The 13,603-nt window shown below is 35.2% G+C and overlaps 3 protein-coding genes across 5 annotated transcripts; 1 reads left to right on the forward strand and 2 right to left on the reverse strand.

The window, feature by feature from the left end:
• Positions 1-1,472: 1,472 nt before the first annotated feature.
• LOC106296315 (60S ribosomal protein L30-2) lies at positions 1,473-2,706 on the forward strand. The gene is made up of 5 exons (XM_013732420.1): positions 1,473-1,640; positions 1,724-1,829; positions 1,907-2,008; positions 2,355-2,423; positions 2,534-2,706. Exons 1-5 carry the CDS (start codon positions 1,620-1,622, stop codon positions 2,572-2,574), a joined length of 339 nt encoding a protein of 112 aa, XP_013587874.1. The 5' UTR covers positions 1,473-1,619; the 3' UTR covers positions 2,575-2,706.
• A 70-nt stretch (positions 2,707-2,776) lies between these two features.
• LOC106296314 (uncharacterized J domain-containing protein C4H3.01) lies at positions 2,777-4,242 on the reverse strand. Its single transcript, XM_013732419.1, has 4 exons — positions 3,940-4,242; positions 3,702-3,776; positions 3,222-3,499; positions 2,777-3,139 (listed from the first exon to the last, which is right to left on the reverse strand). Exons 1-4 carry the CDS (start codon positions 4,184-4,186, stop codon positions 2,918-2,920), a joined length of 822 nt encoding a protein of 273 aa, XP_013587873.1. The 5' UTR covers positions 4,187-4,242; the 3' UTR covers positions 2,777-2,917.
• Positions 4,243-4,492: 250 nt separating this feature from the next.
• LOC106296858 (transcription factor TGA7-like) lies at positions 4,493-6,830 on the reverse strand. Of its 3 annotated transcripts, none has more exons than XM_013733091.1 (8): positions 6,536-6,830; positions 6,265-6,437; positions 6,071-6,166; positions 5,919-5,978; positions 5,662-5,748; positions 5,250-5,576; positions 4,933-5,163; positions 4,493-4,844 (listed from the first exon to the last, which is right to left on the reverse strand). In XM_013733091.1, the coding sequence occupies exons 2-8, from the start codon at positions 6,433-6,435 to the stop codon at positions 4,692-4,694; spliced, it is 1,125 nt and encodes a 374-aa protein (XP_013588545.1). In that variant the 5' UTR covers positions 6,436-6,437; positions 6,536-6,830; the 3' UTR covers positions 4,493-4,691. The 3 variants fall into 3 exon arrangements, with proteins under 3 accessions (XP_013588545.1, XP_013588546.1, XP_013588544.1); XM_013733092.1 differs by having other exon boundaries at positions 5,671-5,748; positions 6,265-6,446; positions 6,536-6,829; XM_013733090.1 differs by having other exon boundaries at positions 6,265-6,446; positions 6,536-6,829.
• Between the last annotated feature and the right edge of the window lie 6,773 nt (positions 6,831-13,603).

Raw genomic sequence — 13,603 nt, forward strand, 5'->3', positions numbered from 1 at the left:
TGATTACTTGGGCCACATCATCTCGGCTGAAGGCGTGTCAACGGACCCTGCCAAGACTGACGCCATGCGCAAATGGCCTATTCCATGATCAGTCAAAGATCTGTGCGGGTTCCTTGGCCTCACGGGCTATTACCGCCATTTTGTTAAAGACTATGGGATCTTGGCACGACCTCTGACTTCCTTACTACGTAAAGATCAGTTCTGTTGGTCAGTTAAGGCTGAGGAAGCTTTTGCAGCTCTCAAGCACGCGATGATGACTACACCGGTACTCACATTGCCAGACTTCACTCAGTTGTTCGTGGTGGAGACGGATGCTTCGGGTTTTGGCTTGGGCGCTGTCCCCAAGCAGAACAAACGCCCTGTGGCATATTTCAGTCACAGTCTCACTCCCCGTGAACAGCTCAAACCTATCTACGAGAGGGAGCTCATGGCAATTGTTCTAGCAGTCATCAAATAGAAGCATTATCTGACTGGTCGTCGTTTCGTGGTTCACACGGATCAGAGCAGCCTGAATTTTTTGCTCGAGCAACGCGAAGTATCTATGGAATATCAGCGTTGGCTCACACGTTTGATGGGTTTCCAGTTTGACATCATCTACAAACCTGGGATTGAAAACAAAGCAGCGGACGGTCTCTCGCGGCAGATGCAGGATTCTGTTCCGGAGGCCTGCTCAACCTTGTTCGCATTAATGGTTCCGTCTGTCATTCAACTGCAAGATATTTATGCTGAAATTGAGCTAGATGAATGCATTCGGACCTTAAAGCAGCAAGTACGAGCCAGAGACCCTGTGAAGAAGGGGTTCTCTGTGGCTGATGATAAGTTGTGGTTCAACGGGGGCTTGGTCATTCCGCCTTCCTCTCGTTTCATTCCCTTGATCCTTAAGGAGAACCATGACAGTCTGGTGGGAGGACACTCCGGCGTTTTCAAAACTTTGAAGCGCATTCAACGGACCTTCTACTGGTCAGGCATGCGACAACAAGTCCAAGATTACGTGACGAGCTGCGGTGTCTATCAAACTCACAAGACGTCCACTCTGTCACCAGCGGGCTTACTCCAACCGCTGCCGATTCCATCTCACGTGTGGCATTACGTCAGTATGGATTTTATCGATGGTTTACCTGCCTCCCGTGGAATCAGCGTTATCTTTGTGGTTGTTGACCGTCTCAGTAAGTATGCGCATTTCTATGGACTTAGGCATCCTTACACTGCGGTTGACGTTGCGGGTAAGTTCACTACGGAGGTTGTGAAGTTAGTAAAAATCTTGTATTCACAGTTTGGATAATGAAAGTCGAAGTTGAGCTAAAAAAAAAATCTAAACAAAGAGCTCATAAACCACTCTCCTCCTCAACCGAAGGATTGGGGATATAAATCAAATTTCAAAAGTTAGACAAGCTAGAATCAAAATCTAAATCTACAAACGTACAGAAAAGTAAGGGCATAATTGCAATTACACAAACATATAGAAAGAGCAAAAGCCCTAAAAACATTTGGCGGAATATAAAACGTTTACCAAGCATCGTGCTTCGTCTTCTCTCTCGATCTCTCCTCCTCCGCCGCACAGATCCAGGACAGGACAGGACAGGACAGTTGTCTATCTCTATCTCTATCTCTCTGCGAAAATGGTGACGGCCAAGAAAACGGTGCGTTTACGTTCTCTTTCTTATCAAAGTTTTATTCTTTTTTGGTCATTTCAAACAATGTTTCTGTGTGTTTGAGTTTGCAGAAGAAGTCACACGAGGGCATCAACAGTAGGTTGGCTCTTGTGATGAAGAGTGGTAAATACACTCTTGGTTACAAGTCCGTCCTCAAGTCTCTCCGTGGCTCCAAAGGTAATTTAATCGAACACTTGGTGTGCATATATATCTCAATATGTTTTTGATTATGGTTTGGTTTATTATATTTGCAGGGAAGCTAATTCTCATCTCCTCGAATTGCCCACCGTTGAGGAGATCGGAGATTGAGTACTACGCAATGCTCGCCAAAGTTGGTGTTCACCACTACAATGGAAGTTAGTTCATTTCTTCTTACTGAACAATCTTCTTTAGCTTTTATAGTGTTGATCCTAAGTAGAGGAAGAAAGTAGTATGGTTTGTTGACTTAAAAGTGTTGATCTTTTTGGAAGCTCACAAATCTGTTTTAATTGCTATTGGTGTATCTGTAATGGGTTTATTACAAGTTGCATCATTACATCAAGTTACGTAACTGGCTTTTCTGTCTGTATAATCCACATCCTAGGTTTTGGGTATGTACTGTAGCATGATAGTCTTGTCTTTTGCATCATTGATCCTCTGATTCATCCATTATTTCCTTCCTAGTATCACTTTTGCTTGACTGTTGTTCATCTTTGGTTTCAGACAACGTTGATTTGGGAACAGCTTGTGGGAAGTACTTCCGTGTTTCTTGTCTGAGCATCGTTGATCCTGGTAATGAGAACAACACTAACTTGAATACTACATACTCGCCAACTTCTTGTTTATGTATTTGGTTCTTCACTGATCCTTGCTAATGATTTTGTCTTTTTGACTGGTTTTAGGTGATTCTGACATCATCAAGAGCATTCCTGGTGACCAGTGATACCATTTTCGATTTTGTTTTCCCCTTACTTCCATGGATATTCTCAAATTTTATGAGCAAAAGATATTGTGTTTGGTGTTTTATTACTTTTACATTATGAACCGGATAGGAAAATATAAATTTTTTTTGACATTTCTGAGAGTTAAATTCTTTGTTCTATCTTTTAGTACGTATCAAACCTTCATTCTCCTTATCAACAAACTTAATTTTGAACCCTGAATTAAAGTTCTGGTAATTATAAAATGTAATATCTACATGTATGTTTCTGCTACATGTAAGAGAAGTTGAAACAGAAAGACAGAGAGAGAGTGGATATAAGAAAAGGTGAAGCTTTGCAAAATGTTTACTTGGCTGTCTCTTCTTCCTCCTCTTCTTCAGTATCAAGCTCGAGACCTTCTGCTGCCAAAAGTTGAGTGATGAGCTTTTTCTTATCCTCCTCTGCTTTCTTCCGCATCAAATCTCTTTTCTTCAATACCAGCGTGTGTCGCTTTAGAGTGCTGTTAAACAGCTCTCTCGATGCTTTCTTCTCCTTCTCCAGTAACTTCCTCTCTTCTTCCGGATCCACCTTAACAGGTTCACCAAATAGATTCATTCAAAACAGAGCAAGACTTGGGGGAAACAAGCTCAGAAACACTTGTTAGTCTTACCTTAGAACGAGAAAGACGACGAGCACGAAGGTTAATCTCAAGCTGTTGTTGCTCAGCCCAAGCTGCAATCGCCATGTCGCCTCTCTGATCAAATGCTTTACGCTTTTTCATCAGCCATTCCATCCAGGCTTGTGATGCCTTCATTGGATTCACTCGGTTATCCATATCGTACTGTCTTCTCTTCTCAGTGTCCATGAGCAGCTCGTATGCAGCCTGGATCTTGATGAATCTACTTTCTGCTGTCTCTCCCTCTTCAAGCGTCCCTTTGCCATCGTAAACTACACACAAAACAAAACACAACTCATGCAATAAATAAACAAGAAACAAAAAAAAACAATGTTTGTGTGGCCTACATATACTAATGAACAGACGCAAGGTCTTGTGTTGCTATAATAAACCCCACAAAGACTTAACCTACCCCAAGCTCTAAAACTAGTAATCTTTGACTTTGATTTAGCTTCTAAAGATGTAGAGAAGTACCATCAGGATGATAGTACTTGGCTAATCGTCTGTACGCCACCTTAATCTGCTCCTCCTCTGCATCTAGTTCCAACTCTGTACTCAAAAACCAAACAACATACAACCAAATCTTAGCTCTATTAAAATAACATGAAACACAAGACACAAAAGGACTCTGTTTTACATGATCACACAGCTCCTATGCGCAGTTTAAGCTAAAATCTTGACGCCCACAAGGTGAAAAGGAGAAAGCTTTTACCGAGAGTATCGTAAGGAGACTTCTCTTCGCTCCAACTCGATGCTGCCCTGACAAGAGTCTTCCTTTGTCTCACGCCAAACCAAAAGTTCGAATCTTTAGACCTAAACGGAAACGAATTCGACACCCGAGTTCTAAAGCTGAACTTTTGAATCGAAACCCTAACGATTGATCGAGTTTGGTTTCTACTACAACACACGATCGAAGCAAACACCGTGTGTGGTCTACAGATAGCTCGCAGGTTGCTCATCACTTCACTCGCCGACCCAGAAACCAGAATTCATACAAAATCGAATTACAAGAAAATGTAATCAAATTCCCCGGAAAATCTTGTGGAGAAGAAACGTAATAACTATTAATTACGATTATACCCTTTAACAGTTAAGCCCCTGAACTATACTGATAATTCAATTTCGGTACACATATTATCACATTTCTCAGATTTCAACCTTATAAAATATACACATTTTTTTTTGTATCTAATATATACTACAAAGTTTCCACCCAAATTTACATCTTCTTATTTAAAAATATTGGACCGAGATATATTAGCATATATTATCACATTGCTCAGATTTCAAACATAAAAAATAATATTACACTAATACACTTATTCTTTTGGTATCTAATATAATATATTACAAAGTTTCCACTCAAATTTACATCTTCTGTCTGAAAATATGTGGAGCGAGATACTTCATAATGTTCTACTTAGCATCGTTCAAAGCTTTAAAGGTGTGTTTCATGTTTTCCTTTTAGGCGTGTTCTCGTGGACGAGCTGCCCATAAAGAGCTAAGAGCACGCAGCCTATGAAGATACTCTCCCAGGCAAAGCAAACCTCGAGCTGCTTGTCTTGTCGTCAAGATCTTCGCCATTTGCTGCAATGTTTGTTGCCTCAAATGATCCGCCTGTTGATAAAATAAACAGATTCTTGCATCTTTTGTTATAGAAAGGAGACAAAGTTTCTTTCGTTAACTTTGTTTTTTATTTACTTACTTGATTCACAAACCCTTCTAATACTTGGAGATTCTCAACAGCTGCACCCATGTGGGATGGGTAATCATTGGACTCCATAACCACATCAATCACTATGTTTTCAGCTAAACCCTGCTGAAGTTTATCTATCCCTTGAGAGAGAGCATCCTCTGCTTGTTGTGATGACTGTTGGAGGTTTCTCACTTCCAAGATTTGCTGATCAGTTAATGGCTGAAGATACGGCATCACAACCTACAAAACAAATGGAGTTAGAACATTACATTTTGTCAACTTAGCTTTTGAAGTTAAGATTGTGTTGGGAGTTTGAGAGTTTATACATTTAAAAGACCTGATGGACGGAACCCTCCTATCCATTGGAAGAATCTTTCTGTGGAAGTTCTCCACATTCCCGATATCAAGTAGAAAACATCAGCTTTGGCTGCATCAGATTTCATTCTGAAGAGGTTCGCGTAATGGTTCAAGCAGCTTTCTACAAGCATCTTGAGTTCTATGTCGCTTATATGAGCTTGAAGCGCAGTTCGGATTTCGCTAACCCTCCTGCTTTGTTCTTCAAGCCAATGTGAATATTCCAGCTCAAATGCAGCAATCCTTGTGTTAATGCTCCCTGATGATCCTACATAGCTCGAACCTGACGAGTACACTCCCTTTGAAAAAATAGTAATGAGTCAGTAACATATTGATTTCGATAAAAAATTAGATAAGAGAACGTTTTGATCAGTCTTGTGTCACCTTGCTCACCTGCTGCTTAGCCTTTTCGAGTTCTTGCTCTAACTGCGATAACTTTAACCGACTTTCTTCTAACTGTTGAACATAAGCCTAAAGGAACAAAACAGACTTTAGTACTAGTAGATAACTTTACTATATGAGATTTGTTGTAACTTGTAACCATTGTGTATTCAAATGTTTAATAGTTCTATATTATCGATTTCAGCTTTGTTTGTTTCATGATTTTTGATCAGGATTTTCGCAGTCCTACAAGATTATACCTTCTTTCTCAAGCGACTTTTGCGAGCAGCTTCTCGGTTCTGAGCTAAACGCCGTTTCATCTATTTGCAACATATGAGAAAATGATATCACTATTATAATAACCGATATTTTCTTTTATTTAAAAGGATTCTTGATTATGTTTTTTACAAACCTTATCATGATTCCTGCCATCATCATCCTCCTCCTGATGATCATTACTAGAAGGTTCTGCTTCGATCTGGTTATGAGAAGAAGAAGGGTAACTCGCCTGCACACAACTCAAACCATTAGCAAAAACACATACAAGTAACAATACTTCAGAGTTCAGACTAATATAAATCTTGAGACAAGTATACAAATATTAACCTTGATGATGTTGTGATCCACTTGAATAACAGAGGAAGAAGCAGTGTATGGACTATGATCATTGATATCAGATTTAAAAACATTCCTCCAAGAAACCATTTGTTGAAACGGTTCATAGATTCCCATGTCTCTTAAAGATGCAAGTTGAGTTGGAGAAGAAGAACTCATCATCTCTATATTCTCTAACATATCAACCAAAAACATTTATATATTATTCCACAAGTAGAAATAAAAGGAGAAACAAAGATTTTTTTTCTACTTTTTGCCTCACCTTCACTTGTAGATCCAATAGATTGCACCAAACTTACATTAGCTCACTGACACAAACCTTTGAAGTGCATTTCCGAGTAATCTATCAATCAAACAGAGATATTTTTTTTTCAGACCGACAACAGAAAAAATCTAAAGGAAGGAAAAGTTCTTGGAGTTCCTTTGGACACTTGCAGTAAAGAAAAAAAAAACTTAGAGGTCAAGCGTTTCCATCATGGGAAGAGATGATAAAACGGATTTTTTTTTTTTCTTTCTTGGCCTTTTCTCTTTCCTTTATTTATGTCCATCAGCTATAGAATAATAGTAGTAACCAAGATAATGATCAATTTATTTAAAGAAATAACATTAGCGACAAAACACTGGGGAAAAGAAAAAGAAGATGAGTCTTTCGCAAAGCTGAAGGGTGACCTTATCGTGCGCTGAAGTACGCACGACGTGATGTCATTAACCGGAAACTCTTGTAGAGTTCCATACTCTCCGGAATCGACACGTTGCTCGGCCAGTTTATTATTCGGTCTGTTTGTGAATTTATTGCATCGTTTCTGAGTTCTAGAATTGGGAATTTAGAAAGTGGATTATGTTTTCGGGATCATATAATAAATATTTTCTCCGTTTCACCAAAATAATAAAAGTTTTGAAATTTTTACAGATTTTAATAACTTTAGAATTAATAACAAAAATAAATAAAACATTAAATTTAAAGCTTTTATCTTTCTGAAATGAATAATTTTTCTTAAAACTTTTATCTTCGTGAAATAAACTAACTTCATTCTGTCATTTGCATTTGTTACTTTAATGTTAAAATTTATAATTTATTACTAAATTTAATTACTAAAATAAATAAAATAACAATTATTCATCGCTCAAATCATCTACAAACCGGCCATGCTTCAATACAAACATGATTTTCGAAATTAGGGTTGGACAAATTATTTCTGTCAAATTTGATGTGATCCGTTATTCGTCTCGACTCAATCCAAAAATTCAGGATATCTGTTAAGTTTTGAATCAAAGCAAATATTAAAATGTGTTATCCGTAAAAATGAAGTAAATCACAAATATTATTTTTAGAAATCCAGATATCTGATCCCATATGTATATTTATAGATATGTAATGTAATTGTATATACAAACTAGTGAAATTACATTCTATACACGCAACTTATCGGTTATCGCCAATTTAGGCAAATACTATTTTTCACTGTCCTAACAGTGCATAATCATTTTTTTTCAAAAGGGCTTATCAGTATTTTCGGCACAACCTGAATCAATATTCGGCCATATATTTTACTGTTCAGGCAGATCTCTAATTTGTGCTTTCTTTTAGCATTTTGGGCTAATTCACTCTACAAACTATTATATCTATATAATTTGGTTAATTTTTTGTTTTAAGTTGTTTCCAAAATTTGTTTTGGTTATTACATATCCAATTTAATTTTAATATCATGTCAAATGTTAACATATAAATTTTCTTATTAGACTTGTTAATATTGAATTTTTCTTACAATTTCTTTTAAAATGATAGTTTGTTAGTATGATATTATATATTATTTTTATTTTAAATTGATATTCTAATTTTTTTTTTTAATTTTAATGTTATATTTTTTTCTTTTTAATATAATTGGCAGATCGAATAGAATAATCCGCGAATATTTTAAAAAATTATGGATATCCGGAAGCCCAGATATCCAAAAATTTTCGGATCGAAACAACTCACAAATATAGATATTAGTCTAAAACGGAGCAGATCACGGATACTGAACATTTTCCGGGTATCCGCTCTTTGCCATGCCTATTCGAAATGCACACCTTTTGTGTAGATGCATGCTCGTGGGTATGCAAAAGAATCAATGTCTTTTTCCCTATAAATTAGGTTCATATAGGTGGAACAAAGATGTAGTTTTCTTCCTTGACAGAAAGATGTAGATTTCTTTCCTTCTGATTGTATTTCACTAATGTTTTTCTTACAACTTTGGGGTGGTCCATAAGGTTATTTATGCAGTGGCATCTTTGTGGTTAGTCTTCTTTCCTGACTTAGTGACAAATAATTGGAGCTTTAATGGCCCTACCAAACACAAAGATAATATTTTTAAAACTTTCACTTATTTTAAATCATGGATCTTAATTAGCTTGGTACCACTTGTGCAACAAAATCTGTGTGTTCAACAAAGACAAGCATGTCCGTTTTTTTCTTTTATCCAGCTTTGTTTCATGTCTTGGTTTTACTTTACTAAAGAGTATCGGTAAATATTTATCATAAATATGAATCGGTGCGCTGATATAAGCAAATAAAATACAAAAAAGAAAAACATCATTGTATGATCATGTCAGAAAAATCCATTGGTTTCGAGAAAGATCATATATATTTGGCTTGATTCATTCAGTATTGTACAGAAGCTTTTCATGGCCTTTCATTTATCATCGGCAGACTCTGATAATTAGTTAAGACATCCATAGATATCTAAAGGAATATCTCACAATTAAATTATTAAAACTAAATTAACAAAAGTAAAAAAGTGAGAAGAATGAGATAGAAATCTCTCATACTATCAATAATGGTTTTGATATTCAACATCCTACTCTTTTATTTATAAAGATAACAATTTTTATCTTTCTGAAATGAATAAATTTTTTAAAACTTTGATCTTCGTGAAACAAACTAATTTTATGCTGTCATTTGCATTTGTTACTTTAATGTTAAAATTTATGATTTATTACTAAAATAAATAAAATAACAATTATTCATCTCTCAAATAATCTACAAACCGGTCATGACTCAATACAAACATGATTTCGAAACTAGGACTGAGCAAATTATCTGTTAAATTAGCCATCATTTTACGTTCGTTTATTATGCATGCATTAAATACATCACTGTTACGTGTTATATTTTGAGGAAGGAAAAGATAGTATGATAAGAAAAGTTACGTACACTACACACATTTCTACTTTAATTCATCACGAAGACACCGATCTCCCACTATTTTCGCCATCATCTTTCTCTCTTTTTCGTTTTTGATCACAAAGGTACACATTTTATTGCTTTCCCGTTATCTTCTCTGTACTTTTTCTCATTCTGTACATTCTTATCGAGTACACCTGAAATATCTATCTTTAGACTTTCAATTTTATTTGTTCAAAAAAAAAAAAAAAAAAAAAAAAAAAGACTTTCAATTTTAATACGAATTGCATATATTTACAGATTCTGCAGCAGAGATAGTTTCTTGCACGTCTCTTGAAAAATTAGAGTAATTATTCACATTCTTAACATTAAGGGCACGATAGTTTTTCCTAAAGTACATAGTTTCATATAGTTTTGGATTCGTATAGTTCTATGGGATATGGGATTGCAATCTCATACTCGATGGTTTAAACCAAAGACCGTATGCATTGAAAATAATTGTCTATAGTCCAAGAGACTATAATTAAGTCTAAACCATAGGGTCTGAAATTCTTTGGATAAAAAAAATTATACAAAAATTACATAATAGCCGTTAGAAAATAAACTAGGAGACAATCAAGTTTTTTTTTTTTTTTTTTTTGATCAATGAGACAATCAAGTTAAGAATATGGTTTTGGGTTTATTTTTTTTTGTAACTGAATATGGTTTTAAGGTTTACGCATAGGAAGAAGAATCAAAGATATATCGTACTACTGAGCAAATCAAAATTGCATATCTATCATGCCCTGAGATTCTTGTGGACGAATGATCATCCAACGATCAAAACGGATTCGAATATTAGTATTATTGCTTCGCGAAGAATCCCTTATATTCTCTACTTATTGCAGATTTACAAAAGGGGGGGGGGGGGAATCATATAAGAAATAATATTAAAGGAGGCATATATAGACATAGTTATATACTAATTCCTTTGATATAAACCGCATGTCGTTCAAAGATTCGAATTTGAAGTGAACTGACACTGATACTCTCTTAGCATGCCGAAAGTTATAAAATAAGATTCTCTTATGTTAAGTTGGTTAGATATATGATATATCTCATAAGTACAACTACATATAACTAAACTCTTATGGAAAATTTTGAAATTTACACAAACCTAAAATGATATTCCAAATTTATAACAACATTTCTTCAGTTTTAAAATAATAAATACTCCTTCCGTTTCATTTTAATTGTCGTTTTAGGTTCATGCACACAGATTAATAAAACATATGATTTTGTATATTTCCAAAATAAAAACACAATTAATAATACACCTAACCATATTTCAACCAATAGAAAAATAAAATGGAGAATCTTATTAATAAATTTTGCATTGAAACTCTAAAACGACACTTATTTTGAAATAAAATTTTTTTCTTACAACGACAACTAAATCTAAACGGAAAGAGTATGTACATAGTATATCTTTAATAAAATGATTTGTTAATCATTCAGAGTCTCTCAATTGATAAACTACAACATATTAAGAAAATGAAATAACTGACATATTCTTTTAGATATTGGGGTATGATCGGTATTTACTTGATATATATTTTCCATTCCATAACCTAAAAAGTATTAAAGCTTTTAAAGTTAGAACATTGTTCTATCTCTTACCCTAAGTAGTACAATTTTTTTTACAAAATTATTCAGCTCCAGTCTTTTGTCTAGGCTTCTGTTTCACATAAATAAAATGCTCAATTTAGTATTCTCGCCCTCAAAATTATTATCTAACGCTCTGTGATTCACCATTAATTTATATGTAACTATAAGAAGTTAAGAACAACTAAGCAAATATATATGTGAAAATATCAGGATTACACACACACACAAAAACATATGTATATACTAATAAACAAAAGAACGCATACAACAGTCTACGCATGAGAAGCACTTACAAAAAACAAAAATATATATATCAATCAATATTCATTTCTCCAACAATTATGAAAAATTCTAAAGTAAAGGAAGTGGATGGGCTCTTACATTTGCTTTTGTTCCCATTGCCTGGTATGAAAAAGGGACTGATTTTCTTTGTTGAGTGACTGAAAAAATTGTATAAATATTACTTAAATTGTTATGGTGGCTTCCTTTCCTTTTAATGACCAAACAAGCCGGAGTATATTCTCAGGTCACAAGAGCACATATGACCTTTCATTGTTGTATCATCAAGCACCATAAGGCGGATGAGTGACTCTTCCAAAAAATATTTACCTCACTTAGCTCTAAAAGAAAAATAATGAAAGCATCGCTAAATTGCTACTATACTTATTTGTATATAGATGTTACAATAATTCCAGCAGAAGGTATCAAGAATTAGATAAAAGACATCAATTATGTCTGTTCCAGGGCATGCCTAGAATTGAGGATGCCTTATGCTGTTATGCACATATCGACAATCTGGGTTCCTGCAAAGATGGATTTTTCTTTTTTTGGTGGATCTTTGGGTAGAAAATATAAATACATCAGTATGAATTTATACGAGTATATTTAGTGTACCTGGAGATGATCAATAAATGTTAAGATGATTGAATACCATATATAGGTTGATGTGAAGAACGAGGATGGTATTATCTAAATTCCATTAAAGTAGCTAGTATTCCACTACAAATTAAGGACAATCCAAATATTACTATCTATTTTGAAGCTAAGGTTGTTATAGTTAGTCAACTTTAGTAAGCTCGGAAATAAACAAACAAAAAATTCATACAGACTTTTGGCTGAATATGAGAACTGTTAGGCAAGGTGCTAGACCTTGAGGAGTTCACGTTCGAAAGGATCAGAACAAGCTAAGTATGAAGTGTCTTAGTTCAGATACAAGATTTACCTTGACAAACCAAGAGAAAGAGCACACTGAACTTCCTTGAGTGAAAATAATGTGGCCAACAACTTTGCGAACGTATCCGTACACAGTTAAGTGAGTACGGATTTTGCATGAGATGTGCAATCCCTCTCTGCACATTTCTGAATGTTTCAACAGAATGAGAAGAGGGAGGAAAGCTTGACAACGTCGAGGTCATGATAATATTCTTCTACACTTCCATCTGATTTCAGAGAAGTGACACCAAAATTGGTTGTATCTCTACCCGTCCAGGAACTTTTCCCATCAAAGGAGTAGTAATCATGGGATGGTACCAAAAGGAGATAATCATAGCTGCAAACAAACAAACAAACACGATTGCTCAGATCTCCAAATCATATGGAGAAACAAACAATCCCTGTAATGTAAAATATGGTTTACCTTGGCGAAGACGGATGAGAGTTCCAATAAAAAACTCGTTGCCATATTCTTGATAATAAGAACCCTCAGACAAAATGACGTAAATTATTTATCCTAGTTAATCAATCAACTTCCATATGATATATCTCTCAAATATATTTTGCCAGACATTGCATGTAAGTAAGTGTGTGTGTGTGTGTAATCTTTCATGACTGAGGAAACTCTTTAGCATAAAATTAAGGATGTGTTGGCATCGGCAGCTTATGAGTTATATATGGACAACAAGATTCCACGAGTGCTTCAAGAAGAAACAAGAACTTTCAACAGATGCTTGCCAGTTGTGAAGCGTGATCTTTCAAGTTTGACAAAAACACTAGGTAAGAACCTCAAATTATCAACGTGAGTCGATTCGATAATGCCATAACTCTCTTGGTCAACGAGAGTGATTGCGTTCTCCTGGTCAACATAGAAAGAAACATGCAGCAGACATCAAAAACGTTGCAGGACATATTAATTTCAGATCAGAGACTTCAACTCTTCAATGAGAATATAGCCAGACCTTTGTAACAAGCAGGCCACTTAGATCACCTCTCAAGTATGAAATATCAGTATCCCAACGGTAACGAGTCCAATCTAAAAGGTAAGATGGTCTATGCTTTGTTCTGTTATTTGTATCAGAACCAATTGTATCAAGAGAGATAGAGGAGAAAGATCAAATAAAAAAGTTTTGGCTAAAGTTCGAAAGCAAGAATAGATAGTGAGTTGAGCTCCATATTTGCATTTCAACTTTTCAAATATTTCGCTTAAGGTTCGTACATTTGGTATTCAAGAGTAATTTGTGAGATTTTAGAATTTCATCATTGTTAGGTCAGTAAAAGCTCGAGAAAATGTAACTTAACCCCCCC

This window comes from Brassica oleracea, chromosome C6 (genome assembly GCF_000695525.1).
Source record: "Brassica oleracea var. oleracea cultivar TO1000 chromosome C6, BOL, whole genome shotgun sequence".
In the NCBI taxonomy this organism is placed as follows: Eukaryota; Viridiplantae; Streptophyta; class Magnoliopsida; order Brassicales; family Brassicaceae; genus Brassica; species Brassica oleracea.

Bases quoted from the DNA above. Each gene is read 5' to 3' on its own strand.
- LOC106296315 (XM_013732420.1), top strand. From the start codon at position 1,620: ATGGTGACGGCCAAGAAAACG. The intron at 1,830-1,906 runs GTAATTTAATCG...TTATATTTGCAG, and splicing joins GTCTCTCCGTGGCTCCAAAG to GGAAGCTAATTCTCATCTCC. The intron at 2,424-2,533 runs GTAATGAGAACA...GACTGGTTTTAG, and splicing joins TCTGAGCATCGTTGATCCTG to GTGATTCTGACATCATCAAG.
- LOC106296314 (XM_013732419.1), bottom strand. From the start codon at position 4,186: ATGAGCAACCTGCGAGCTATCTGTAGACCACACACGGTGTTTGCTTCG. The intron at 3,500-3,701 runs GTACTTCTCTAC...TTTTGTGTGTAG, and splicing joins CAAGTACTATCATCCTGATG to TTTACGATGGCAAAGGGACG. The intron at 3,140-3,221 runs GTAAGACTAACA...GAACCTGTTAAG, and splicing joins GTCGTCTTTCTCGTTCTAAG to GTGGATCCGGAAGAAGAGAG.
- LOC106296858 (XM_013733091.1), bottom strand. From the start codon at position 6,435: ATGATGAGTTCTTCTTCTCCAACTCAACTTGCATCTTTAAGAGACATG. The intron at 5,979-6,070 runs GTTTGTAAAAAA...TGTTGCAAATAG, and splicing joins ATGGCAGGAATCATGATAAG to ATGAAACGGCGTTTAGCTCA. The intron at 5,749-5,918 runs GTATAATCTTGT...TTGTTCCTTTAG, and splicing joins AAAGTCGCTTGAGAAAGAAG to GCTTATGTTCAACAGTTAGA.